At 35.7% G+C, this 26,053-nt stretch overlaps 1 protein-coding gene across 3 annotated transcripts in view; it reads left to right on the forward strand.

Annotated features, from left to right (window-relative positions):
* COL24A1 (collagen type XXIV alpha 1 chain) overlaps positions 1–26,053 on the forward strand; it is a 394,910-nt gene that overhangs the window by 298,002 nt on the left and 70,855 nt on the right. For all 3 annotated transcript variants that reach the window (XM_070786184.1, XM_070786183.1, XM_070786185.1), the window contains 8 exons: positions 328–435; positions 4,001–4,054; positions 4,310–4,363; positions 4,957–5,013; positions 12,381–12,434; positions 18,889–18,942; positions 19,053–19,106; positions 25,185–25,238. In XM_070786184.1, coding sequence (XP_070642285.1) covers positions 328–435; positions 4,001–4,054; positions 4,310–4,363; positions 4,957–5,013; positions 12,381–12,434; positions 18,889–18,942; positions 19,053–19,106; positions 25,185–25,238 — 489 coding nt within the window. The remainder of the gene's footprint in view (positions 1–327; positions 436–4,000; positions 4,055–4,309; positions 4,364–4,956; positions 5,014–12,380; positions 12,435–18,888; positions 18,943–19,052; positions 19,107–25,184; positions 25,239–26,053) is intronic.

The following is a 26,053-nucleotide window of genomic DNA, read 5'->3' on the forward strand; positions in this document are numbered from 1 at the left end:
TGTACATAAATACATAACAAGTTTCATGAATAAAACACTTGGTTATTTGTAATTCAGCATGAGCACCAGACTTCCCTGCTTATTTGCACAAAAAATGTTGTATTCTTTTTTCCAAAATTACTTTTGATTACATTTTTAAGGTAACCCAGGTGATATGGTATGTTGTTATTGTCAGTGGTGGTCTGTAGTACTAGTAAGTTAAAACAAAGTGACTATTTATAGAATTTTGCCTACAGAATCTCCTCTGGAGCCATTCAGGTATATGATGTAGTTGATTAAGTATAAGGTTTTTTTCTTACTTTTCTCTCTTACTAATGGCATCCACAGGGTGATAAAGGACAAATGGGGCCCGCAGGAGAAATTGGAAGCAGAGGTGCTCCCGGACAATTTGGGGAAAGTGGTCTTAAGGGTGCCAGAGGAACTAGAGGTGCTGTGGTCAGTATTTGATTTGTCTCCAAAACTGAGTTCACTGCGGATGGAAAGAAATGTATCCATGTCTAAAAGCTTCATCTCTTGATTAATTTTACAGAGAAAGCAAAAGTTCCATTGAAAATAATCTACCTCCATGGGATATGGAGAATTGTAAGCATTCCACGGTACTTAAATGGCTTAGTGGTTTCTGGACATGAAAAAGGAAAGGGGAAAAAAAATCTCAAAATGGAAATAAAATATGAAATAAGATTTTTAAAAATCAGATTATAACTCCCAACCTAAGTGGGAAAGTTTATAAAGTAGTACTTAAAATCAGGATTTAATATCTGTATAAAATTATGCTGTCATGGTTGACAAATTGCTTTGAAAATTAGATTACTCAAAAATGGGTTTTCTTTATATGCTTAGACTCTCATGCTTATCTAGAGATTATTTCTTTATAACCATCTGTGGTAAGTCTCCAAAACAGCTACCGATTTTTAATCTTTCGTATGAATTTTGCATGATATTGGAAGCAAAGATCACATGATACTTTTGAAACTGTAATATCAAAATTATGTTGCTAACATATTTGAACTTGTTCAAAAAATCACAGAAGAAAGGGATGCAAAATATTTAAGAGATTATCCAATTTAGTCTTTTGAGTATTTCATAAACTTATATATCAAATCCATATGTATTTCCTAGTCACCATTTAAATGTCACAAGTGGCTTTTCACCAAGTCTTTGGAGAGCATTGAATAATCTGTTGTCTGAAGAAGGTTTTCCTTAGCCGCATTTTAGGGGAAAATCACATGAAGGGATATATTGTTTAGACTGGAGTATCAAAAAGCAGTCTCTGATGGGGAACTCTTTTAGTTGAAGCTCTCTGATGTTCTAAATGTGATTATTCTATCTGTTATCTCCTCAATCACTTACTGTCAATTGTAAGACTCCTCAGCCTCATTTTAAGTGTTCCATTCCTTACTGTCATATTACTAAGTCAGGTAGTATGTACTTCCTTTTATTTAAATTGCTAATATTTTTCTTCTATGCCCTATGAATTCAAATATGGTATATAATGTGATACCCAAGAGTAGAATTGCTGGATCATACGGTAGTTCTGTTTTTAATTTTAATTTTTTGAGGAGCCTGCATACTGTTTTCCATAATGGCTGCACTAATTTATATTCCTACCAACAGTGAACAAGGCTTCCCTTTTCTCCACATCCTTCCCAACACTTGATATTTGTTGTCTTTTTTGTAATAGCCATTCTAATAGGTATGAGGTGATATCTAATTGTGGTTTTGATTTGCATTTCCCTGATCATTAGTGATGTTGAGCATCTTTCCATGTGCCTGTTGGCTATCTTGGGAAAATGTCTGTTTAGATCCTCTGCCCATTTTTAAATTGGGTTGTTTGTCTTTTTGATGTTGAGTTGTATGAATTATTTTTGTATTTAGATATTAACCCCTTATCAGATTCATTGTTTGCAAATATCTTCTCTGATTCAGTAGGTGACCTTTTTGCTTTATTGATTGTTTCTTTGACTGTGTAAAAGCTATTTTGTTTGATATTGTCTACTTATTTTTCCTTTTGTTTATTTTACCTGAGGAGAGATATAAAAAAAAAATATTTCCAAGACCAATATCAAAAAGCATACAGTCTGTGTTTTCTTCTAGAAATTTATGGTTTCAAGTCTTACATTTGAGTCTTTTATGGGAATACTTAATATTAGTTCTTTTGATGTTTGCAAATCTGATAAATGAAAAAGTATGTCTCATTTTCTTTCTTACATTTTCTTGCTTGCAACTAAATAAATTGTACTTTTTCCTCTGAAAGTTGCCTGTTCATATGTACTTTACTTATTTTTCTATTAGACTATTTTCTTTTTCTTAATTGCAAAAACACCTTATATAGTTTAGATAATATATTTTTGTTAAATATGTTGCAAATATATTACAAATATATTTCCCTTTCTATCATTTATCTTGTTTACACTATCTTTCACTGGACAGAGGTTTTAATTATTACAATCAAATTTGTCAGTCTTTCTGTTAAAAGTCTAGGTTTTGTTACATAAAGTATATAAAAACATACTTCCATATCCTTTTCCTAATATTGTTACCCTTAGCCCTGTTAAAGCATATGGAGTTTATTTTGCTATAAGTTGTAAAGGACTAATTTCTTTTTTCCATGTTCTTAGCCAGTTGTCTCAATACTATTTAATAAATCTATTTCCCAGTTTTCTGAAATGCTACCCTTACTGTAAGCTACTCTCAAATAATGGTCTGTTTTCATTTTCTATATTTTCTTTTCTCAATTTTTTAGTTTATTACTAGGTACCACACCATTTAAATTGTTACATCATTACAGTATCTTTTGAGATCTAGAAGGGCAAATACTTCATAATTTATTTTTCTGAAAAGCTCAGCTCTTACTATGATTTCGTCTGTTTTTTGTTTGAACTTTAAAATACAATTCTGCAAGTTCCTTTAATATTGAATCATTCATAGAAATAGAATTACCACATTCATTCTATGAATGATTAACATATGTCTTTTTATTTACTTATATCTTCTATATCCTTAAAGCTTTGTTATTTCCTTTATCTCCGTGCTTACATCTTTCTTATTAGGTGTATTGTCAGTTTCTTACAGATTTTGTTGTTTTTAGGGTGGTCCTTTTTCTAGTTCATCTTCTTACTAGTCTATGTAAGAAATCTTTTTAAAAAACTTTATCTTTATTTCAGTGAATTTTAATAATTCTAAGGATTCCTTAGGTAAATAATTGTATCACCTCCTCATATTTATTGTTTATTATCCTTATTTATTTCATTAGTTAGAACTTCTGGCTGGTGTGGCATTTGGCTGTGCCTTAATTTCCTTATCTCCTATTTATTTTGAGACTCAAATAGAAGAGTTAGTCTGAAAACTTTTTAATAATATAAAAGGAAGGGACATTTTTAAGAGTGTTATTTTTGCTTTTTTTCAGTTGTCTGTTATCTTTTCAGTAGTTTAGGAATATTTACTGATTTGCCTTTAACTTATGATTTCCTCATCTGTATAAATTGATAAAAAGTGTAAATAATAGAGGTGAATATTATACATAAGTTGTCAACCAATTCTCTTTTAACAGCTTTGACCAGAGTTGAAATCCTGTTCATCAAAGCACCTGAGGCTATGAATGAGTACAGAGTTCTCGATCCTATCATGAAAATACTAAAAACTATCAGAATTCACTCCCTAATATTTAGTGATGTGCAAATACCACAAACTTTCACAAACGCAATCTACATTTCCAAGAATTTGCTGGAAATTTACAGCATTCTGGCAACTGAAAGTATTTCTTTTAATATGATTAAAGATGTTCATACCAGAAATAAACCAAAGAAACATATTTTTGTGGGACTAACATGGTTCAAAAGTAAAATAAGATGCAAGTTGGAGAATTACTTTTTGTTTTCCTGTTTCAGACTAGGTAGAATTTTAAATCTTTAAAAATCTAAGTTTTAAATAACAAAAATGCAGGTTTAAAACAATTTAAACTGTTGTCTGTTTTCTTTCTAATGTTTGCTTTGTTTTTTAGGGACATTTAGGATTGATGGGACCTGCTGGAGAACCTGGAATTCTAGGATATAGGGTAAGCATTTATAATTGGAAATAAGAAATGTTTATTTGCATAAAAACATTACATAAAGATGTCATCCCAAATTTACAAATTCAGATGAAATCTCCTGATAATGCTTTCTAGCATATTTAGACATCAGGCTACTATACAGTGAATCATATTCTTCTTTCAGAATTAGTGTAATATCTAATGGCATAGCCATGATAATATTATGTAGAGCACATACTAATGATATGGAGATTGTCTACTTACTTGTCCTTCTCTTAGGGCCATGAAGGTCAACCAGGACTTTCTGGGTTGCCAGGACCTAAAGGAGAAAAGGTGTGTATGCTTATATTGACTTTTTAATCCTAAAAGTAAACACTGAATTCATGTGTTCTTTCTGAAAGTATGCTGGAAACATTTTCAAAGAATAAAATAAGTACTTTTCAACTTGGGAAGTATTGTAGATTCTAGAAGAAAAATAAATATAAAGGGAGAAATATTTAAAATAATTAAGAAGTCTTTGATAGTTTCAGATTGAGGTGAAAACTAATGTTAATTTGCTTATTGAAAGAGATTGTGAGACTCTAGATTAAATGACTAACTATAGTACATTTATGGTAAAATTTTTATGAATTAAGAATAACTACAATAGTACTCCTCTTGATTTGTAGTATTGTTGGAAAACTGACACTGAGAAAATTAGTAAGCTGCTTTTTATGTAACTAAAGGAGATTGACACTTCGAAAGAGAACCATAAATGAATTACAATTGTGTATAAAGTATCATATGCTAAGTTTTGTAGATAAGACTTTTTCATTTAAAAAGGATAAAACCAGATTGCATATTTTATAACCTATTAGAAATAATAGGCTTAAATTTTTTAATTTATTTCATTAATTAACTTTATTTATAAATCATCTTCATTGTAGGGTTATCCAGGAGAAGATAATACAATCCTAGGACCACCTGGGCCTCGGGGTGAACCAGTAAGTTTTTTTCTAAAATTATTTTGATGTTTTAAAATAAAATGCAGTTAGTACAATAGATTCATAATACCAATTACATCTTTTTAAGAACTTTTTTTTTGTTTTTAGTTTTATAACATGGTTTTATATGACAGCAGTACTTGCAGTCACATAATCTAAATAGGAAAACTGTTTATATACAGGTCAAGATCCTTAGCATTATATAGAAGTTTAATATAGGAACTTTCAAATCTAACTTCCAGCATTAAATTTATGATAACAACTTTTTACAAAGATAATCAAAATATTATGTACTCTAGGCATTTAGGGCAGATATTTATACATCAAATTCAGATTTATTTCTAAAGTATGTTTAAAAATCTGATCTGTATCCTTGTTTATAGTAGTTTATACACGGTTACCAAATGATTTGAAAATTCATCTAACTACTTATTAGAGCCAATATTCTTTAAAGATTACTAATCTGTAACCTTCTAATTAAGCATTTTAAAGACTAGCTGTAACCATGATTTTTTAAAAGTAGCTCTTCTATCTTTGATTATCTGAATAACTGTCTCTATGTTCATACTTAATTAAAACAGTATGCAGGATATATGTAAATTAAATGAATAGTGAAAAAATACCTGGTTCACAGAAATAAATATAATTGGTTAAATTTTCCATATTTCACATATCATATAAGATAAAAAAAAATCCTAAAACAGAAGAATCAGAATATATAGTCGCTCCCAATATTTTGACCTGACTCTGGAAATGATTGAACAGTATACTGTGTTTTAGAAATAGGAAAAATTCTAGAGTTTTTCTGAGTAGATCAAACCAATCTCACACAGAGGCAAACTCATCTATAAGAATATATAAAATTCTTTATCAGAAATCAACAAAAAATGAAAAGACACGTACTGAATGGAAGAAAATTCTTGCAAATGATATGACCACTAAGGGGCTAATATCCAAAATATATAAACATTTCATACATTTCATAAACATTTCAATAGCAAAAAAAGTCCAATTTAAAAAATGGGCAGAAGAACTGAATAGACATTTTCCCAAAGAAAACATACAGATGGCCAGCCAGGCACATGAAGATACTTGACATTGTTAATCATCAGAGAAATGCAAATTAAAACCACAATGAGATAATCACCTCACACCTAGATGGTTGTCATCAAAAAGACCACAAATTACAAATGTTGACGAGGTGATGGAGAAAAGGGAACCCTGTGCACTGTTGGTGGAAATAGAAATTGGTGCTTCTATATGCAAGACACTATGAGGTTTTTCAAACAATGAAAAATAGAACTGCCATATATACCCATCAATTCCATTCCTGGGTACATATTCAAAAGACAAAAACAGTAGTCAGGAAAGATATATGCACCCCAATTCCATAGTAGCAATGTTTACAATTACCAAGATATGAAATAAGCTTAAATGTCCATCCACAGATGAATGAAGGAAGAAGATGTAGTCATATATATATGCATATATATATATATACATATACCCAAAAATATATACAATACTACTCATTTACCACAATGTGGGTAGATTTAGAGATAATTTTGCGAAGTGAAATAAATAAGACAGAGAAATAAAAATACTATGTGATATCACATATATATGGAATCTAAAAAATGAAGCAGTAGTAAATATAACAAAAGAGAAGCAGACTCACAGATACAGAGAACAAACTAGTGGTTAATAGTGCAGAGGAGAATGAGGGAGAGGCAAGATAAGGTTAAAGGATTAACAATTTACTGATGGCTGCTGCTACTGCTGCTGCTAAGTCGCTTCAGTCGTGTCCGACTCTGTGCGACCCCATAGACGGCAGCCCACAAGGCTCCCCGGTCCCTGGAATTCTCCAGGCAAGAATACTGGAGTGGGTTGCCATTTCCTTCTCCAATGCATGAAAGTGAAAAGTGAAAGTGAAGTCGCTCAGTCGTGTCCAACTCTTAGCGACCCCATGGACTGCAGCCCACCAGGCTCCTCCGTCCATGGGATTTTCCAGGCAAGAGTACTGGAGTGGGTTGCCACTGCCTTCTCCGACATACTAATACATCTTTCATTCAGGTCAGTTCAGTTCAGTTGCTCAGTCCTGTCCGATTCTTTGCAACCCCATGAACTGCAACACATCAGGCCTCCCTGTCCATCACCAACTTCTGCAGTTTACTCAAACTCATGTCCATTGAGTCAGTGATGCCATCTAACCATCTCATCCTCTGTGATCCCCTTCTCTTCCTGCCCTCAATCTTTCCCAGCATCAGGGTCTTTTCTAATGAGTCAGTTGTTCAGATCAGGTGGCCAAAGTATTGGAGTTTCAGCTTCAACATCAGTCCTTCCAATGAATATTCAGGACTAATTTCCTTTAGGACGGACTAGTTGGATCTCTTGGAAGTCCAAGGGACTCTCAAGAGTCTTCTCCAACACCACAGTTCAAAAGGATCAATTCTTCGGTGCTCAGCTTTCTTCACAGTTCAACTCTCACATCCATACATGACCACTGGAAAAACCATAGCCTTGACTAGACGGACCTTTGTTGGCAAAGTAATATCTCTGCTTTTTAATATGTGTCTAGGTTGGTCATAACTTTCCTTCCAAGGAGTAAGCGTCTTTTAATTTCATGGCTGCAGTAATCATCTGCAGTGATTTTAGAGCCCCCCAAAATAAAGTCTGTCACTGTTTCCACTGTTTCCCCATCTATTTGCCATGAAGTGATGAGATCAGCTGCCATGATCTGTTTTCTGAATGTTGAGCTTTAAGCCAACTTTTTCACTCTCCACTTTCACTTTCATCAAGAGGCTCTTTAGTTCTTCTTTGCTTTCTGCCATAAGGGTGGTGTCATCTGCGAATCTGTGGTTATTGATATTCCTCCTGTCAGTCTTGATTCCAGCTTGCGCTTCATCCAGTCTGGCATTTCTCATGATGTACTCTGCATATAAATTAAATAAGCAGGGTGACAATATATAGCCTTGACATACTCCTTTCTGGATTTGGAACCAGTCTGTTCCATGTCCAGTTCTAACTGTTGCTTCTTGACCTGCATACAGATTTCTCATGAGGCAGGTCAAGTGGTCTGGTATTCCCATCTCTCAGAATTTTCCAGTTTGTTGTGATCCACATAGTCAAAGACTTTGGCATAGACAATAAAGCAGAAATAGATGTTTTTCTGGAACTCACTTGCTTTTTCCATGATCCAGCGGATGTTGGCAATTTAATCTCCGGTTCCTCTGCCTTTTCTAAATCCAGCTTGAACATCTGGAAGTTCACAGTTCATCTACTGTTGAAGCCTGGCTTGGAGAATTTGAGCATTGCTTTGCTAGCGTGTGAGATGAGTGCAATTGGGCAGTAGTTTGAACATTCTTTGGCATTGCCTTTCTTTGGGATTAGAATGAAAACTGACCTTTTCCAGTCCTGTGGCCACTGCTGAGTTTTCCAAATCTGCTGGCATACTGAGTATAGCACTTTTACAGCATCGTCTTTTAGGATTTGAAATAGCTCAACTGAATATGCATCACCTCCACTAGCTTTATTTGTAGTGATCCTTCCTAAGGCCCATTTGACTTCACATTCCGGGATGTCTGGCTCTAGGTGAGTGATCAAACAATTGTGATTATCTGGGCTGTGAAAATTTTTTTTGTATAGTTCTTCTGTGTATTCTTGCCACCTCTTCTTAATATCTTCTGCTTCTGTTAGGTCCATAACATTTCTGTCCTTTATTGTGCCCATCTTTGCATGAAAAGTTTTCTTGGTATCTCTAATTTTCTGGAAGAGATCTCTAGTCTTTCATTCTTTTGTTTTCTCTCTTTCATTGTGCTGATCACTGAGGAAGGCTTTCTTATTTCTCCTTGCTATTCTTTGGAACTCTGCATTCAAATGGGTATATCTTTCCTTTTCTCCTTTGCCTTTTGCTTCTCTTCTTTTTGCAGGTATTTGTAAGGCCTCCTCAGACAACCTTTTTGCCTTTTTATATTTCTTTTTCTAGGGGATGGTGTTGATCACTGCCTCCTGTACAATGTCATGAACCTCCTTCCATAGTTCTTCAGGTACTCTGTCTATCAGATCTAATCCCTTGAATCTATTCATCATTCCCACTGTATAATCATAAGGGATTTGATTTAGGTCATACCTGAATGGTCTAGTGGTTTTCCCTACTTTCTTCAATTTAAGTCTGAATTTGGCAATAAGGAGTTCATGATCTGAGCCACAGTCAGCTCCCAGTCTTGTTTTTGCTGACTGTGTAGAGCTTCTCCATCTTTGGCTGCAAAGAATATAATCAATCTGACTTCAGTATTGACCATCTGGTAATGTCCATGTGTAGCGTCTTCTCTTGTATTGTTGGAAGAAGGTGTTTGCTATGACCAGTGCGTTCTTTTGGCAAAACGCTATTAGCCTTTGCCCTGCTTCACTCTGTACTCCAAGGCCAATTTGCCTGTTACTCCAGGTATTTCTTGACTTCTAACTTTTGCCCTTACATTTTTTGCCTTACTTTTGCCCATTCCAGTGCCCTATAATGAAAAGGACATCTTTGGGGGTGTTAATTCTAGAAAGTCTTGTAGGTCTTCATAGAACCATTCATCTTCAGCTTCTTCAGCATTACTCTTCGGGGCATAGACTTGGATTACCGTGATATTGAATGGTTTGCCTTAGAAACGAACAGAGACCATTCTGTCATTTTTGAGACTGCATCCAAGTACTGCATTTTGGATTCTTTTGTTGACTATGATGGCTACTCCATTTCTTCTAAGGGATTCTTGCCCACAATAGTATATATAATGATCATCTGAGTTAAAGTCACCCATCCAGTCCATTTTAGTTTGCTGATTTCTAAAATGTCGATGTTCACTTTTGCCATCTCCTGTCTGACCACTTCCAACTTGCCTTGATTCATGGACCTAACATTCCCGGTTCCTATGCAATATTGCTCTTTACAGCATCAGACTTTACTTCCATCACCAGTCACATCCACAACTGGGTGTTGTTTTTGCTTTGGCTCCGTCTCCTCATTCTTTCTGGAATTTTTTCTCCACTGATGTCCTGTAGCATATTGGGCCCCTACCGACCTGGGGAGTTCATCTTTCAGTGTCCTATCTTTTTGCCTTTTCATACTGTTCATGGGGTGCTCAAGGCAGGAATACTGAAGTGGTTTGCCATTCCCTTTTCCAGTGGGCCACATTTTGTCAGAACTCTCCACCATCACCCATCTGTCTTGGGTGGCCCTACATGACCTGGCTCATGGTTTCATCGAGTTAGACAAGGCTGTGGTATGTGTGATCAGATTGGTTAGTTTTCTGTGATTGTAGTTTTCAATCTGTCTGCCCTCTGATGGAGAAGGATAAGAGGTTTATGGAGGCTCCTGATGGAAGAGACTGACTGAGGGGGAAACTGGGTTTTGTTTGATTGGTAGGGCCATGCTCAGTAAACCTTTAATCATCTTTTGTTACCTGAACATTATTGACCTGATATGTTTCAGTATTCACAGGTATTAGTTTCTGCAAAGATCTCCTGGTTGATAAAAGATACAAACTACTGTGTATTAAATAAGCTGCAAAGATATATTGTACAACACAGGGAATATAGTCAGTGTTTTAACTGTAAATAAAGTACAACTTTTAAAAATTGTGAATCACTATGTTGTGCACCAAAAAACTTACATAATATTGTGCATAAACTATACCTCAGGTGAAAAAAAGGAATCCAAGTTACCCCATACCTTATATAAATTTAAGAAGTAAATCATTAACAGACAGAATGATATCTTTAAAAATTCTGTATCAAATGCATTCTAAATGTCTCTAAACCTCTGAAAGACAAAAATATGGAAACAGTACAGAAATTTAAAAGTACAAAGAAAAATATGCGCAAGAAGAATAGAGTAGTGCTCCTTTTCCCCACATTCACGTATTCCATGTTCAAAGAATGTCACTGAAAAATAATAAATGTATTACACAGCTAGCATAATAATGGTCATTTTATTAATAGACTTGAGACAGGTGTGAACATTAGACCAAGAATATTCTAAATAATTAAATCAAAGTCAGAGATTTTTGTCTTTGCATTATGTCTAACATCTTTATTCACATAGAAGTAAGCTATTTATCCATAATAAATTTTATGGTTCTGATGATAATTTCTTTTGAGTTTCTTTTGGGATAGTTGGTCCTTATATGTGATAACTGGTTTTCCAAGTGCATTTTAGAATAAGTAGTTTGAACTGCTTATCATATCAAAGGATTTTATATTAGAAATGTTCAGAAAAAATTAAAAGTAGGGATTCCCTGATAGCTCAGTTGGTAAAGAATCCACCTGCAATGCAGGAGACCCCGGTTCTATTCCTGAGTCAGGAAGATCCACTGGAGAAGGGGTAGGCTACTGACTCCAGTATTATTGGGCTTCCCTTGTGGCTTAGCTGGTAAAGAATCTGCCTGCAATGTGGGAGAGCTGGGTTCAATCCCTGGGTTGGGATGATCCCCTGGAGAAGTGTCCAGCTACCCACTCCAGTATTCTGGCCTGGAGAATTCCATGGACTGTATAGTCCATGGGGTCACAAACAGTCAGACACGACTGAGTGACTTTCAGAAGTTTATTCGTTTCTGCCTCAAGAATTAAAATGAGTAAGTGTAATTTCTTTAGGTCAATTTATATCTTAATATTTAAGATTTTGCAGATTAAAGAATAGACAATATAATTTCTAATAAAGAATGATAATGTAGAATTAGCTCTTAGATACTTTTAAAAAGTATTAAATATAATACTTTCTAATTAATGCAATTGATTAAGTCCATTAATCACTTACTTAATGGCTGAGTGGTCCTGCTTAAATTGTTTTCAATCATTTTAACATTCAGTACAAATGCAAGTTATTTTGATATCTTTTATAACATACTTTACTCACCTGAAAATTCACATTGTTTACTTGGACTTCATTTTGTCAGTATTTTTTCTAGCAGAATAATTATAAGATTGTCTTTAAATAATCAATGTTTATGGTGTTCTTAGTGTTGTTGAAATTCAATCCTTTGAAATTATCTGAAGGTGAAAGTGAAAGGTGTTAGTCGCTCAGTCATGTCTGACTCTTTGTGATCCCATGGACTGTAGCCCTCCAGGCTCCTCTGTCCATGGAATTCTCCAGGCAAGAATACTGAAGTGGGAAGCCATTCCCTTCTCCAGGAGATCTTCCCAACCCAGGGATTGAACTTGGGTCTCCCACATTGCAGGCAGATTCTTTACTGTCTGAGAGTGGAACTAAACAAATTATTGTACATTTGATTTCATATTTTTACAGAAAAAATATTCCATATTAACTATTTCACCTGTGTTCTCAAATACTTAGATGCACTGATTGTTTCTGCCTGTGGTCTCTTTAGGGTCCAAGGGGAGAACAAGGAGAGAGAGGAGAGCCTGGAGCAGAGGGATATAAGGTAATTCCTGTAACTTTCACACCTTTCTTCTAAATTTGAATAGGTTTCTCTGTGGTTCTTCTCAGTTGCAAATGAAAATAAGCATCATTGAGATAATTAGGAATATCTTATGTTTTTGATCCTAGAAGAAGCTCTTTGTATTTTCTATTCCTTCTTTCTAAAATTATCTTCATCTCCTTCCATTGCTGCTTTGTCTCATCATTCAGATCTCAACTGAAATGTTACTCTTGAGAGGGCTTCTCTAACTGCCCTTTCTATCCACCACTTTATATCTTATTACTCTATTTTATGACATTTAATGTTATCCAAATTATCTTACCACCTTTTTATACACTCATTTTTTAATTTATTGTCTACATCCCCTGAGAAAATATAATATCCATGAGAATAAGACTGTCATGTTTTTCATCATTATATCCCCAACTTCTAGAACACAAATTTCCTACAATACAGTATAAACTCATTAAAGACTTGTCAAATGGATAAACACCATTATATTCTTATGTCAATTCTTATCCTCTTCTATTCTTAAAAGGATTTTTAAAGACAAGCTGTATTGCTCAAATTATATTAGACTATGGAGAGAATTTATTCAGTGTCATTATTTATTAGCATATTTGTGTTGAGGATGTTCTGTATTTCTGCCCCATATCTCTTCCATTTCTGTTTATAATGTCATATACTAAATAAAATGGTCATTTGTTATCTCTCTCCCTATACCTCCTATCTTTTTTCTTTGCTCACAACATTATCTGCTTGCTCACAAAATTATATAATCTTTACTTACGTAAATCCTGTTTACCCTTTATAATCTAATTCATACCCCCTTTTCTACTGTCCAGCAGCAAGCTTTCCCTCTAATCTAGTCCTATACTATTTATTGGTTATAGAAGTCATTCAATACAAATATTTTACAATCTTCTGCTACTATCATTTTGCTAATTGTTTTTAATGTGTAGATATCTTAACTCCTCAATTTGAATATGACTTCTTTCTTTCTTGTACAATGTCTGTTTTAAGCCCTGTACATAATAGTATATAATATGTTGTTGTTCAGTCATAAATCATGTCCAACTGTCTGAGACCCCCATGGACTGCAGCACACCAGGCTTCCCTGTCCTTCACTATCTCCCAGAGTTTGCTCAAACTCATGTCCATTGAGTTAACCATGCCATCCAACCATCTCATCCTCTGTCGCCCCCTTCTCCTTTACTTGAAATTAACTTTTCTTTGCCAACTCACGGCTTTCAGCATAATTTGAGAAGCTTCTTATAATGTCTTCTTTTGACTTCTACCATGGCATCTGGTCCCATCACTTCATGGGAAATAGATGGGGAAACAGTGGAAACAGTGTCAGACTTTATTTTTGGGTGCTCCAAAATCACTGCAGATGGTGATTGCAGCCATAAATTAAAAGACGCTTACTCCTTGGAAGGAAAGTTATGACCAACCTAGATAGCATATTCAAAAGCAGAGACATTACTTTGCCAACAAAGGTCCATTTAGTCAAGGCTATGGTTTTTCCAGCGGTCATGTATGGATGTGAGAGTTGGACTGTGAAGAAAGCTGAGCACCGAAGAATTGATGCTTTTGAACTGTGGTGTTGGAGAAGACTCTTGAGAGTCCCTTGGACTGCAAAGAGATCCAACTAGTCCATTCTAAAGGAGATCAGCCCTGGGTGTTCTTTGGAAGGAATGATGCTAAAGCTGAAACTCCAGTACTTTGGCCACCTCATGCGAAGAGCTGACTCATTGGAAAAGACTCTGATGCTGGGAGGGATTGGGAGCAGGAGGAGAAGGGGACGACAGAGGATGAGATGGCTGGATGGCATCACTGACTCGATGGACGTGAGTGTGAGTGAGCTCCGGGAGATGGTGATAGACAGGGAGGCCTGGCGTGCTGCAAGTCATGGAGTTGCAAAGAGTCGGACATGACTGAGCGACTGAACTGAACTGAACCAAACTGAGCTATAACTAGTAACTATATCAGCATGGCAAACGAACAGCTAATTATTCTGTTAGAAGGGAAAGAATCTCTTCTTCACCTGGCTGGGAGAAGAAAAATCCTGCCCCTGCTTTTCTGGATAGTCCCTACATTCTTCAGAAATCCTTCATCAGAGGAAAGTTTTTCACTAGGATGGCTGTAGAATCTGATTCTCCTTTAGTCCATATAGTGCTGATGAAGTCTTCAGTCATGGATATTTTACCACCTGTATATGTAATGTGATATACATTTTCTGCTTTGTCTTATTCCATCTTGTTTCTTAGGTTTTAAGAGTCATTTTATCATTTGTTGATGGATCTATTTGAAAAAGCCATTTAGTGCCAGACAGTCACAATAACTTCATTGCTTAGACATCTCAACGTCATGAAATACCCACACCTGTACCCTGCCACATTTTTTCCAAATACACGTTTGATTCAAACAGTGGAACCATGCTTTATTCAGAGTTAGATTATTATGTTATACCCTTACGTGATGCTTTTAAATGATTGCTTTTCTATATGGGCATTGTAGACATGACCATGTCACTCTAGTAAACAGATGGTCAGAATTATTATAAGCTTTTTTAAATTGTGCTCAAATGCACATAGCATAAAATTTACCATTTCAGCCATTTTAAAATGGTACAATTTAGAGACATTTAATATATTGGCAATATTGTACAATCATCACACACTGCCTAGTTCTAGAACATTTTCATCACCCCAAAAAAGAAGCCCTGTGCTTGTTAAACAGTCATTCTACTTCTCCCAACCTCTGGAAACCAATACTCTGCTTTCTATCTCTACCAAATTATCTATTCTGTATCTTTCATATAATTGGGATCATACAATATATAGCCTTTTGTGTCTGGCTCCTTTCACTTTACACAGTATTTTTAAGATTCATCCATATTGTAAAATATGTCAGTACTTCATTCCTTTTTATGGTTGAATAATCACCAAGCTTTTAAAAATACTTTTATATTCACAAATATTCTTAAAGTTCTGATAAACTCATGATTTTCCTGTTGGAGAAAAAATATAGAATGGATAGTGAATATTTTGCTTTCATCTGGCTATGAACAACTGAAAGACATTTTGAAACCCTTATCACCATCCTTTGTTCTTTTTTTCCTCTTGAAGAAACTGAGAATCACAAAAGTCAAGTATCTTGTTCATTATCAGCAGTAAATATATACTAGTCATCGCTATATGTGATGTGTTTTATGTGTTACATATAATTAAATCTCTTCTCATTCAGCATTTATTTTAGTGTCTTCCATGGACCAGGAAGGAGCCCTGAATGTAACACGGAGCACTCGACACACAGTCTTTGACTCCCTAGACATCACATATAAAAAACAAGAATATTTAATCAATATAAAAGCAGATATAGTAAAATATTTGCCATCCAGAAAACTACACATCATGTATGTCAAGATAAATTCATTTGAGGTTTGACAGAGAGCCAGAGGACATGGTATGAATAAGAACACTATACTGTTAATATTCACTTTTTAAAAGTGTGAGCAGAAACATATAAATACCTAAGATTAAGTCAACCTAAACTTATATGAGACAAAGCCCTAGAAATAAGTTGAATAAATTATGTTCTACCTTAAACTCCTTTTTACTTTGGTTTGTCAAAGGCCATAGAATTTTTTGCATAAAATAAAATAACTACTAATCCTATCCTCACTTGGCCTTCAGTCCTTAGCATTAGATATACACATCCAAATAGCTACTGGACATCATCACAGGTACCTCAGACTCAGCATGTCCCAGTCCAAATCTGATCCTCCTCTTTTTACGTCTTTAATTCAGTGAATAGTACCAGCAGACATCCAGGTGTCTAGTAAACTAATCTTCCCTCTTTCTCTCTCTCTGTCTCTTTTCGCCCTCTGTCTTGCTTTCTCTTGTCTCTCACCTCTCCCTTCTCATTCTCCCCTTTCTCTATCCTCTCATCTCTCAACTTCAATTGGCCACTTCTTTTGACCTTTTATGTATCTCTTGAGCCTATCCACTTCACCCTACTTTAGGGTTTCATCATTTTTTGCCTGAATTCTTTTAATAGCTCACTAACTAGACTCACTATCAACAGTCACAGCCCTTTTAAATCCATTCTCCACTTAACATGTTGTGTTAGATGAGTCTCCATTCATTCTCACATGCTATTCCTCTGCAGAATGCCTTCCTTTTTCTTTACCACCTGGAAAACTCATCCTTTAAACTTCACCTTCCCATATAAAATCATCACTTATGATTTTATAATCATCATCATATATAATCATCACTTTCCATATAAAATCCTCTCCAGACTCCCTTTGATCATCCAACCCCTCCCACTACTAACATCACCAGAAAAAAAATCAGTCACTTCCCGTAATCTTGCCCACATAACTTCATAATAATATTTACTGCAGCATATTTAATTCTTACTATGTAGAAAATAATTTGTCAGTTTTTATTGGGATGGAAAGAGCCAAAGGAACTATAGCGGAGCTCCTAGTAAACAAGTTAGTTTTTCCTAAGGTTTGCATCCAAACATCACAAACCTCTAAGAGGAAGTTGGCTTTTCTATGATCATTCTAAAAGGTCTCTGTAAAACTGCAGCTAGAATGCTGACAAAACCATAATAGACCATGATGGTTTGGAGCTTTGTAGTTGACTCAGTATGGTTACTCTCACTTAGTTCACTTTGTAACCCCAACTTTTCACCAACTGCTTCTCTCCTGAGCTGGCTTTATAAGTGACCTACAATAGTTGTATTTACTTGAATGAAGCTCCCTCATGGTTGACCTGATTCTGTTACTTGCTGATCCTAGTCATGTTTTGTTGGTAAGAGTCATGTTGTTTGTGGGTAGTCATCCTTTTCTCTTTAGTTATGACTGTGTGCTAGTTATAGAAAGCTTTCCAAATTACCCTTTATCTCTTGCAACTGTTCTCTCCCTTAAACAGGATTTGTTTACTTTATCAGGAAGTTGAATCTTAAAACCATAAACATTTATGCTGCAGAATGCAAACAAAAAAGACTTCAAATGATCTTGCAGGAGAATAAATCATTAGCTTTAAGTAATCCCTTCTTCTCCTAGCCCAGAAAGGAGATGAGCCTGATAACTGTCCTTCCTATGGCATCCTTTCTGTAATATACAGGAAGACAGGAATCTGAAGTGGACAGTGGGGAAGGGGATAAAAGAGATTACATGTGGAATTCTTTCTGCATAACTGTTACCTGACATGCCCCTAGGTTGTTGTTAGTTTCTGTTTGCACACTTGAAAAATGTGGCAGGTCAGCATTCCTTTCTAGAAGAACTGGGCTGATGACAGATTGCTAGAGTCAGAGTCACTTGATGTCTTGGCATATGCAGTAATGACTACCAGTCTTTAACTCAGTAAATCTACTATCTAAATGGCTGTGACCTTAATTTGTAAAAGTGGAGACCATAGAACACTGGGAAAAAGATTGAAAAAATACATTTGCTTTCAAACTCTTTATTTACTAGTTATTTACTATGTTAGTTTCCTGAGCCTGCCATAACAAATTATCACAAACCAGATGGCTTAAAACAACAGAAATTTATTCTCTCATAATCCTGGAAGCCAAAAATCCAAAAGCAAGATATGAACAGGGCAGTGCTCCCATCGCTGGCTCTAAGAAAGAAACTTTCTTGCTTCTTCCAGCTTCTGGTAGCTAACAACATCCCTTGTGGCTGCATTACTCCATCCTCTGCTCATCTTCACATGACCTCCTTTGTATCCTTCTCTTTCTCTGTGTGTCTTACAAGGACACCTGTCAGTGGATATGGGGCCCACATGGATAATCCAGAGAACTTCCCAGGTGTAAGAACCAACCTGCTAATGCAGGAGACATGAGAGACACGGGTTCGATCCCTGGGTTGGGAAGATCTCCTGGAGGAGGAAATGGCAACCCACTCCAGGATTCTTGCTTGGATAATCCCATGGACAGAAGAGCCTGGAGGGCTACAATCCAGAGGGTCACAAAGAGTCCAGGATAATCTCCTTCTAAAATACTTAACTTGATGATATCTGCAAAAACACTTTTCTCCAAATAAGATCACATTCACAGGTTTTGAGGATTAGGGCATAGACATCTTTTGGCAGACCTGTATTAACCCATATGGGGAAAACCTCTATACTCTTTCTCAGTCATCATTATATGCAAGTGGCTGTTATGTTTTCTAAGAGAGAATCATTATAATATTTAAATTGAAATTTGCAACATTCTGCTACCACTTTTAGTGATACTTGGCAAAGGAAATGGCAACCCACTCCAGTATTCTTGCCTGGAAAATCCCATGGACAGAGCAGTGTAGTGGGTTTACAGTCCATGGGGTCGCGAAGGGTCAGACACGACTGAGCGACTTCACTTCCACTTTAAGTGATACTACTCTATCCTCTAAGTTGTATGTCTTAATGTATTCTAATAATATATCCTTTTCTCTTCATAGGGCCATGTAGGTATACCAGGACCAAGAGGTGCCACCGGACAGCAAGGGCCCCCAGTATGTTTTGAAAACATTCTTTATAACTCTGGCATTTAAAAACATTAATGTTAACATATCTTATTTGGTCTCTGCTTTATCTGTGATTTCTGTTTTGATTCCTGTTAAAGGGTGAGCCAGGTGACCAGGGTGAACAAGGACTAAAAGGAGAGAGAGGATCTGAAGTAAGTTGAAATCTTTTAAGACAATTTGAAATGTATTGCTGGTTTGAGAAAGCAAGGACACAGGGCGTTGCTGTTCATTATAACTTAAATGATCACTTACCCTTTCAGAACAAGAATCACCATGGGCCTCTAAACAATGTGTTTGTCAATAATTGTGCTAAAGCATCATTATTGATTAATTTATGTGTTTTGACTGCCCTCCAAATTTCCCTTTACCAGCAGACTACTCTGGCTTTTAGAAAATTGCCTAGACTTATCCCAAACTAATTGTCTTTGGGGTTTCAGGTAGAAATAACAACTAGCCTTAAAACCAGTATCACCAAGAGAAAATTTAGCAGTCATGCTTATATAGTTGCTGTAGTAAAGTAGGGGTATAAATCGTTGGACTATGTGACACAGAGTCAAAATTGGCTTAAAAGATTCTTTTTTTTCCCATAGCAAAAGTCAGTTATTTGTTATCAACAAACTAAAAATATATTATTACTGAATTTAGCCATCTCCTTCCCTGTATCAGAATAGATGTTGCTTCAACCGTACATATGGAGAAGGAAATGGCAACCCACTCCAATATTCTTGCCTAGAAAATCCCATGGACAGAGCAGCCTGGCAGGTTCCAGTTCATGGAGTCGTAAGAGTTGGACACGACTGAGCAACTGAGCACACACACACAGCCTTACATAACAACTGGATTTGTAATTTGTAGCATCAGTTCATTGCTACCCAATTTTTCATTCAGCCTTATTAAAAAAAATGAGAAGAATACAGCTGTCTCATTCACTTAGAATTTGTAATACCCAAATTGAAAAAAGCAGTGGAAAAATCTGTGAACCTAGAACACTACTAACGCTTTCATGTGACTTGCTCACGAGGCTAAGGATGAAAATGCTCTCCCAAGGTTTGATCCTAAAATTTCTAATCCTTCATAGTGCTTTCATTTTCTTGGTGTTTTGTTTTTGCTTTTTGACATATCTCAGAAAAAAGAATTTTTTTTTTTGCTGTTTTTTCATATCTGTTAAAATCATACCAATGAAAATAAAATATTCCTACTAGGTCACTGCACCTCCAGCCTATATAGTCAGCTCTTCCCAGGTATTAGAACTGAAAAGTACTGAGGAGCTGTGGTTTAAATTCTGTATAATCCATGAGAACTAGTTCTTTTCCCACTATGGGCGATGCTGGCACACAGTCCGAGGTTCCACTAAAAACCCTTATACAATTTCAGATAGGAACGGTTGTTACCAGGACCGTTTTTTAAGGGTCAGTTTGAATAGCCAGATGGATCCTGTGGAATAGCCGTCATCTTATTTCTGTAAAGCTTTAAATGTGTTTTTTAGATTTGGAAAAGGCCCTTTAAAATCATTTGGACAGCCCTCTCATCTTTCAAATGAAGTAGTTCAGGTCCCAAAGAGATTATGAGTTACTAAGATCACAAAACTGGTTACAACAAAACCAACATTAGAAACTTTATTTCTTGACTCCCATTATTACACAGAAGCCTTCTTTTATAGATTAAATTAAATATTAATTTTACTTAACCAACTGATTCATTTATTAGTCTCTCAGATATGAAACTGTGGACAACTATTTAAAAAAATTGGAGCAAGTCAAGTCAAAACCAATTGCAAACCACTACATTTTTTAGAGACTTTCATAATGCAAATGTAGTGAACTGTCCCATAATGGCTTTCAAATACAGAGACTCAAGCCAAAATTTTATTTTCTTCCCAAAACAAAATTCCAGATTTTAGTGAGTTGAAATTTCTTGGTTAAAAAGAGTATGAGTCTTACTTACCTTTCTAAGTCTGTGTTTGTATTTTAAAGCTACCCTCTCTAACAAAGTTAGAACTAGCAAAGTATTGAGATGACTATTCTTCAGCTTCATTTAAATAAAAAACAAATGAGTGTTTGGATAGTAAGGGCACATTTAAAATTTTCTGTTGTCTAAAGAATTAGATTACTTACTTTTATAGTCTGCAAAGTGGTACAATTCCAATGAATTGAAAGCTGTTTTAAATGGATCTGATTTCAAGAGGGTCATTCTGTTTTTCAAAGCTAAGCAGACAAAAGAGCACAATTCTGCATATACTCTAAAGACTATATATGAATTCATTCACCTTTCCTATTATGGGAACAGGAAAGTCTGTTTGATTTATGAGATACTTAAATTTAAATAAAATAATATGAGTAAGTTTTTTGAAAAGAGTGTAGAATGCTTTTAGCTTTATTACATTTGAATTTGGGGCATTGGTAGAAGAGTGACATCTCCCTCCCTTTTTATGACACCAACTCAATCAATCACCTGCTAATACCTTCTGTTTTTTCTTTGTCTTTGGCCCAGTCTATTCCTACTGAATAGACCACCTCTGTGTAGGATTAATATTTAGTAATATTTGGCTCTTAATTTAGTTATAAGAATACCTAGCAATTCAAAATTCAAGGCTTTTTTTTAATGCACAAATTCAAAAAAATACCAGTCTTTTATACTTTGTTGACCTTTATGTATTTTTTTTTTACCTTTTTTTTTTTTTTTTAACCTTTATGTATTTTAAACCTCCATTGGAAGTCTGTGGTTTCTCTAACTGGCCTACTTCATTTTAGTTATGATGACAATAATTGTCATAAGGAAATTGTCCATGAATTGAGCATCTAAAAACAGCAGAGACTATTTTGTTATTTTTTAATAACTTTATGTTCAGTAGGTAGGTTTCTGCCACAATTTTACCATTAAAAGTAGCAAAAGTATTCTTTAAAAATAATCTGCACAGCCATAATTTTCCTTTAGTGTTATTCTGTTGGGAACTACTTCCTCATACCTATCCAAGTATTAATAACTAATATTCTAATTCTAATTTTCACAATGATAAATGTAGGTTTTAGAGTACAGTTTTTACCTGTTCTGAAATAATTCCCAACATAATAGTTACCCCAAAACATAATTGATTTGTGATGGTACATGAATGTCTTTGTTTTTATTTTGTTATTTGAATGTTTGGAATAAAGCACTTATATATATGTATAGCATATCTGAACCTTAAGCCATAAACTCAGGTACACTAAAAGTATAACTTTATGTTCTTTTTAACGGAACTTAATTTCTGTTCTGAGTGCCCTTCCTGGCCTGTGGTAGAAACCTAATTGATGGAAATTTAGTCAATTGATTGCCTTTAACTCTGTCCACTCAGATGTCTTGTATTTGATTTAGAGAGTTTTTCCATTAATTTGCTTTTCAAATATGCAGTTACACTCGGGGTGGCAATGGTGGGAAGAGGAATAGGCGGTGAGATTCTCAGCCATCATCTGTTCATGCTAGCATCCACTGAAATGTGCATCATCCCTTTGGAGCCCCATCGGCCATCGTTCCACTATTTTGGTGTCTACATTGGCCCTCCTAGCAGAAGTTCTTTGATTCCTGTTGATTTGTACAGCTGTTTTCTCAACTCAAAGATCTCCTCAGATAGGGCCCTAAGGGCCATGTGTTCTTGGCCACATGGAAATAACATTCTGCTGTTCCCCACACCATGCTCTGTACTTGAGGGATTTAGACTTTCTCAAGACCCCTGGCCTGACATCTCATGCAGAAATTTCTACTCTTGTTGCTGAAACTCAGTGCAGTTTAGTGGACATCTCATGAGGCTTTAGTCTCCCTAGCCATCGTCACTGTACCCAAGTCCCCACATCTGTCTGCATTACTATTGTTTCCACCCACCCTGGGACTTGAGGGCAGTATCAGGGTCTCTTCTCAGAGATACCCATCAGTGTCTTCACAGTCTTGATTCTCTTTTTACCTTTCTCCAAAGTGAAGATTTTTTTATATCCCCTTAGATAGGAAAAACTTTCTCTTACATTATTATAATTCTTCTAAATATGTTCTTTGTGTCATAAATTTTATGACTTGAATCCTTTATTACCTTGATTTTTGAGACTTTTAATATTCAAAAATCAGGTTTTTGTGTGGGTTGCACCAAATACTGGAGTGGGTTGCATTTTTGTGTTAAGGAAATACATTCTTTTCAAACTATTACCCCACCATGAGTTTCAGGGGACTATTTTGAAATTCATAAGCTAAAAAAAGTTTATTTTAAAAATCAAAAGTCTAGAACAGATCTTTCACTTTACAAAAAGAAATACTGTGAAGAAAAAAGCACACTGGTTAACATATTTGAATATTATCACAATTCATATACTATTTTGTGCTATTCAAAACAACCAAAAACAAAATTGTTTTCAATATTTAAAATAGTATTTACTTGCCTATTTCATTTCTTCATTGCGATCTATAAGACACATGTTATTATAGGGGTCATATGTTCCAGAAATTGTATTTACTTCAAGTAAACCCAGTTCACCAACTATCCCATTTTCTTACCTTTAGGAGGAATTTACAGTAGTGACTTTTTGAAGCAAGTAAAATAGCTTTTGAACCTGGAGGTATAACCCCCTTGATTAATATAGTTCCCTTTCATCAAATTCTAACAAAATGGGATTTTTATTTCTTACAGAAAATGCCCTTTTTCTCTGTTACTACATACACTATCTCTTCTTAAAACATTTAAGCTCATTTTCAGAGTATGTAACATCTTTTGAAATTTTTTATCTTGTTATTATTGTCAAATTGACTTTTTAGCACAACTACCTTCAGATTTTCATAACTTAACATCCCATTTTGGTGAAATTATCTTGATTCTGAGAACTTCTGACTTCTGAAAAATGTGTCTGGTAATGGCAATATGCTTCTTTTTTTTAATTTGTGAACTAGGTCACTCTTTTCCACATTTTTCTTCTTAAGATAATTTTAGGATAGCATGAGAATAATGGCATGGTTTGCAAGGGCAAATTTCTAACTATCCTGGCAGACCATTACAGCTGAATCAATTATAATTTAAAACATCTCACACATTGAAAAACAAGCAGCTCTGTGAGAAATAAATATCTTTTCTTTGTTTCACAAGTATGTTCTTCTCTATACTTCCAGAGAGCACATTTTAAGTTAGTGTTTCGTATCCCTCACTACTTTACATGCCTTGGAAACAGGAGCTTTAATTTTGCATCCCCAACACATAACAGAGTCCCTGATACCTCATAGTCAATGAATGTTTATTGCTGTTATTTTGTCACTAAATAGCAAAGTCGTGTCTGACTATTTTGTAACACCATCCACTGTAGTCCACCAGACTCCTCTGTCCATGGGATTCTCCAGGCAAGAATACTGGAGTGGGTTGCATTTCCTTCTCCAGAGGATCTTCCCAGCCCAGGGATAGAGCCCGCATCCCCCTGTGTTGCAGTGGATCCTTTACTGCTAAGCCACTGGGGAAGCCCCAATGAATGTTCACTGAATTAATTAAATAGGTACTTAACCAATTTCAATAGGGAGACAAAGGCCTTGCCTGCAAGTGGGGACTTTTGTTTAAATAATCAGTTTCTTTTTAGAACTATGGGGGCTTCCCCATGGCTCAGGCGGTAAAGCGTCTGCCTGCAGTGCGGGAGACCCGGATTCAATCCCTGGGTCAGAAAAATTCCCTGGAGAAGGAAATGGCAACCCACTCCAGTATTCTTGCCTGGAAAATTCCATGGACGGAGGAGCTTGGTGGGCTACAGTCCATGGAGTCGCAAAGAGTCAAACATGACTGAGCAACTTCACTTTCACGTTTTATAAATCTTTGACAGTTAATTGCTTAGTCCTGTCTGACTCTGCGACACCATGGACTGTAGACCACCAGGCTCCTCCGTCCATGGAATTTTCCAGGCAAGAATACTGGAGTGAGGTGCCATTTCTTTCTCCAGGGGATCTTCCTGACCCAGGGATCGAACCCAGGTCCTCCTGCATTGCAGGCAGATTCTTTACCATCCTGAACCACCAAGGATAGCTCTTTTTGGAGGCCAGGTGGAAATTCATCGATTATCTGGTCAAATTCTCTCATTTACACATGAAAAAAGTGATTCCCAGGAAAGTTAAATGGTAATCCCAAGGATAACCAACTAGTGAGTGTAAGGACTTGCTTGTAGCATCCAGGTCTTAGAGTTCTTTTCTATGCCTTCTGTTTATTGCAATCAATTGACAGCAGTGCTTCACATTTTTAGGGTCCTAAAGGGAAAAAAGGAGCTCCTGGTCCTTCCGGGAAACCTGGGATTCCTGTAAGTAACAGGCTGTCTTCATCTTTATTATTTTTCTAAATAGAATTGGCAACTTTAGCAAGCAGAATAGTTTGGAGCCAATTATGACAAGTGTTGGATAAATCACATTGTCTTTAAAAAATGTTTAAACCCGTGCTGGAACACAGAGGGAACAAAATATGACCATTAGCTCAAAACCAAGCTTGGTGTTGAAATAGAAGTCACTGCAGTTGAAGGATGTTATTTTCCAGTGTATGGAGACCTGTCTGTGAATCCATGCTACTACTGTCTGATGATGAGCCACTGAAAAACAGGGAACTTGGAGTCTTGACTAAATGAATGGTGACAAAGGTCAGAAATTTCCAAGCATGATTAAAAGGATGTAACCTGGATTTTAGTGAGAGAACTTGACCTCTCATTTTCCTGGGAAATAGAACAGAAAGTCTTAGGGGAAAAAAAAAACACTTCAAATCCTTTCATCATAAAACAAAGTTTAATTTTACCTTAGCCATTCATTTCCTCTTTGGCCAGGCAAGTATGTGTTGACTAGCTTATTAGCAAAGGCTTCCTGCTGGTCTCCCCTAGCCAAGGGCCTGATTTGAGTGGCCTGTGTTGGTTCAAGAAAAGTAAAGAAGTGAATATAAATTATAAGCACGTTGAGATCAGAGATCCCTGTAGATTAAATCTTGTTCCTCAAGAATAGAAACAAAAATGTTCAGACCTTTATTCAGTTGTATATTTATCTAATTCAAAGCAGCAATTAAAGAGCCTTAATTTATTTCTTGGGGAAATAATACAGTATGAAGTTTTCGAGATGATGAATGTCAGCCTGTATT

This window comes from Bos indicus, chromosome 3, assembly GCF_029378745.1.
Source record: "Bos indicus isolate NIAB-ARS_2022 breed Sahiwal x Tharparkar chromosome 3, NIAB-ARS_B.indTharparkar_mat_pri_1.0, whole genome shotgun sequence".
NCBI lineage: Eukaryota > Metazoa > Chordata > Mammalia > Artiodactyla > Bovidae > Bos > Bos indicus.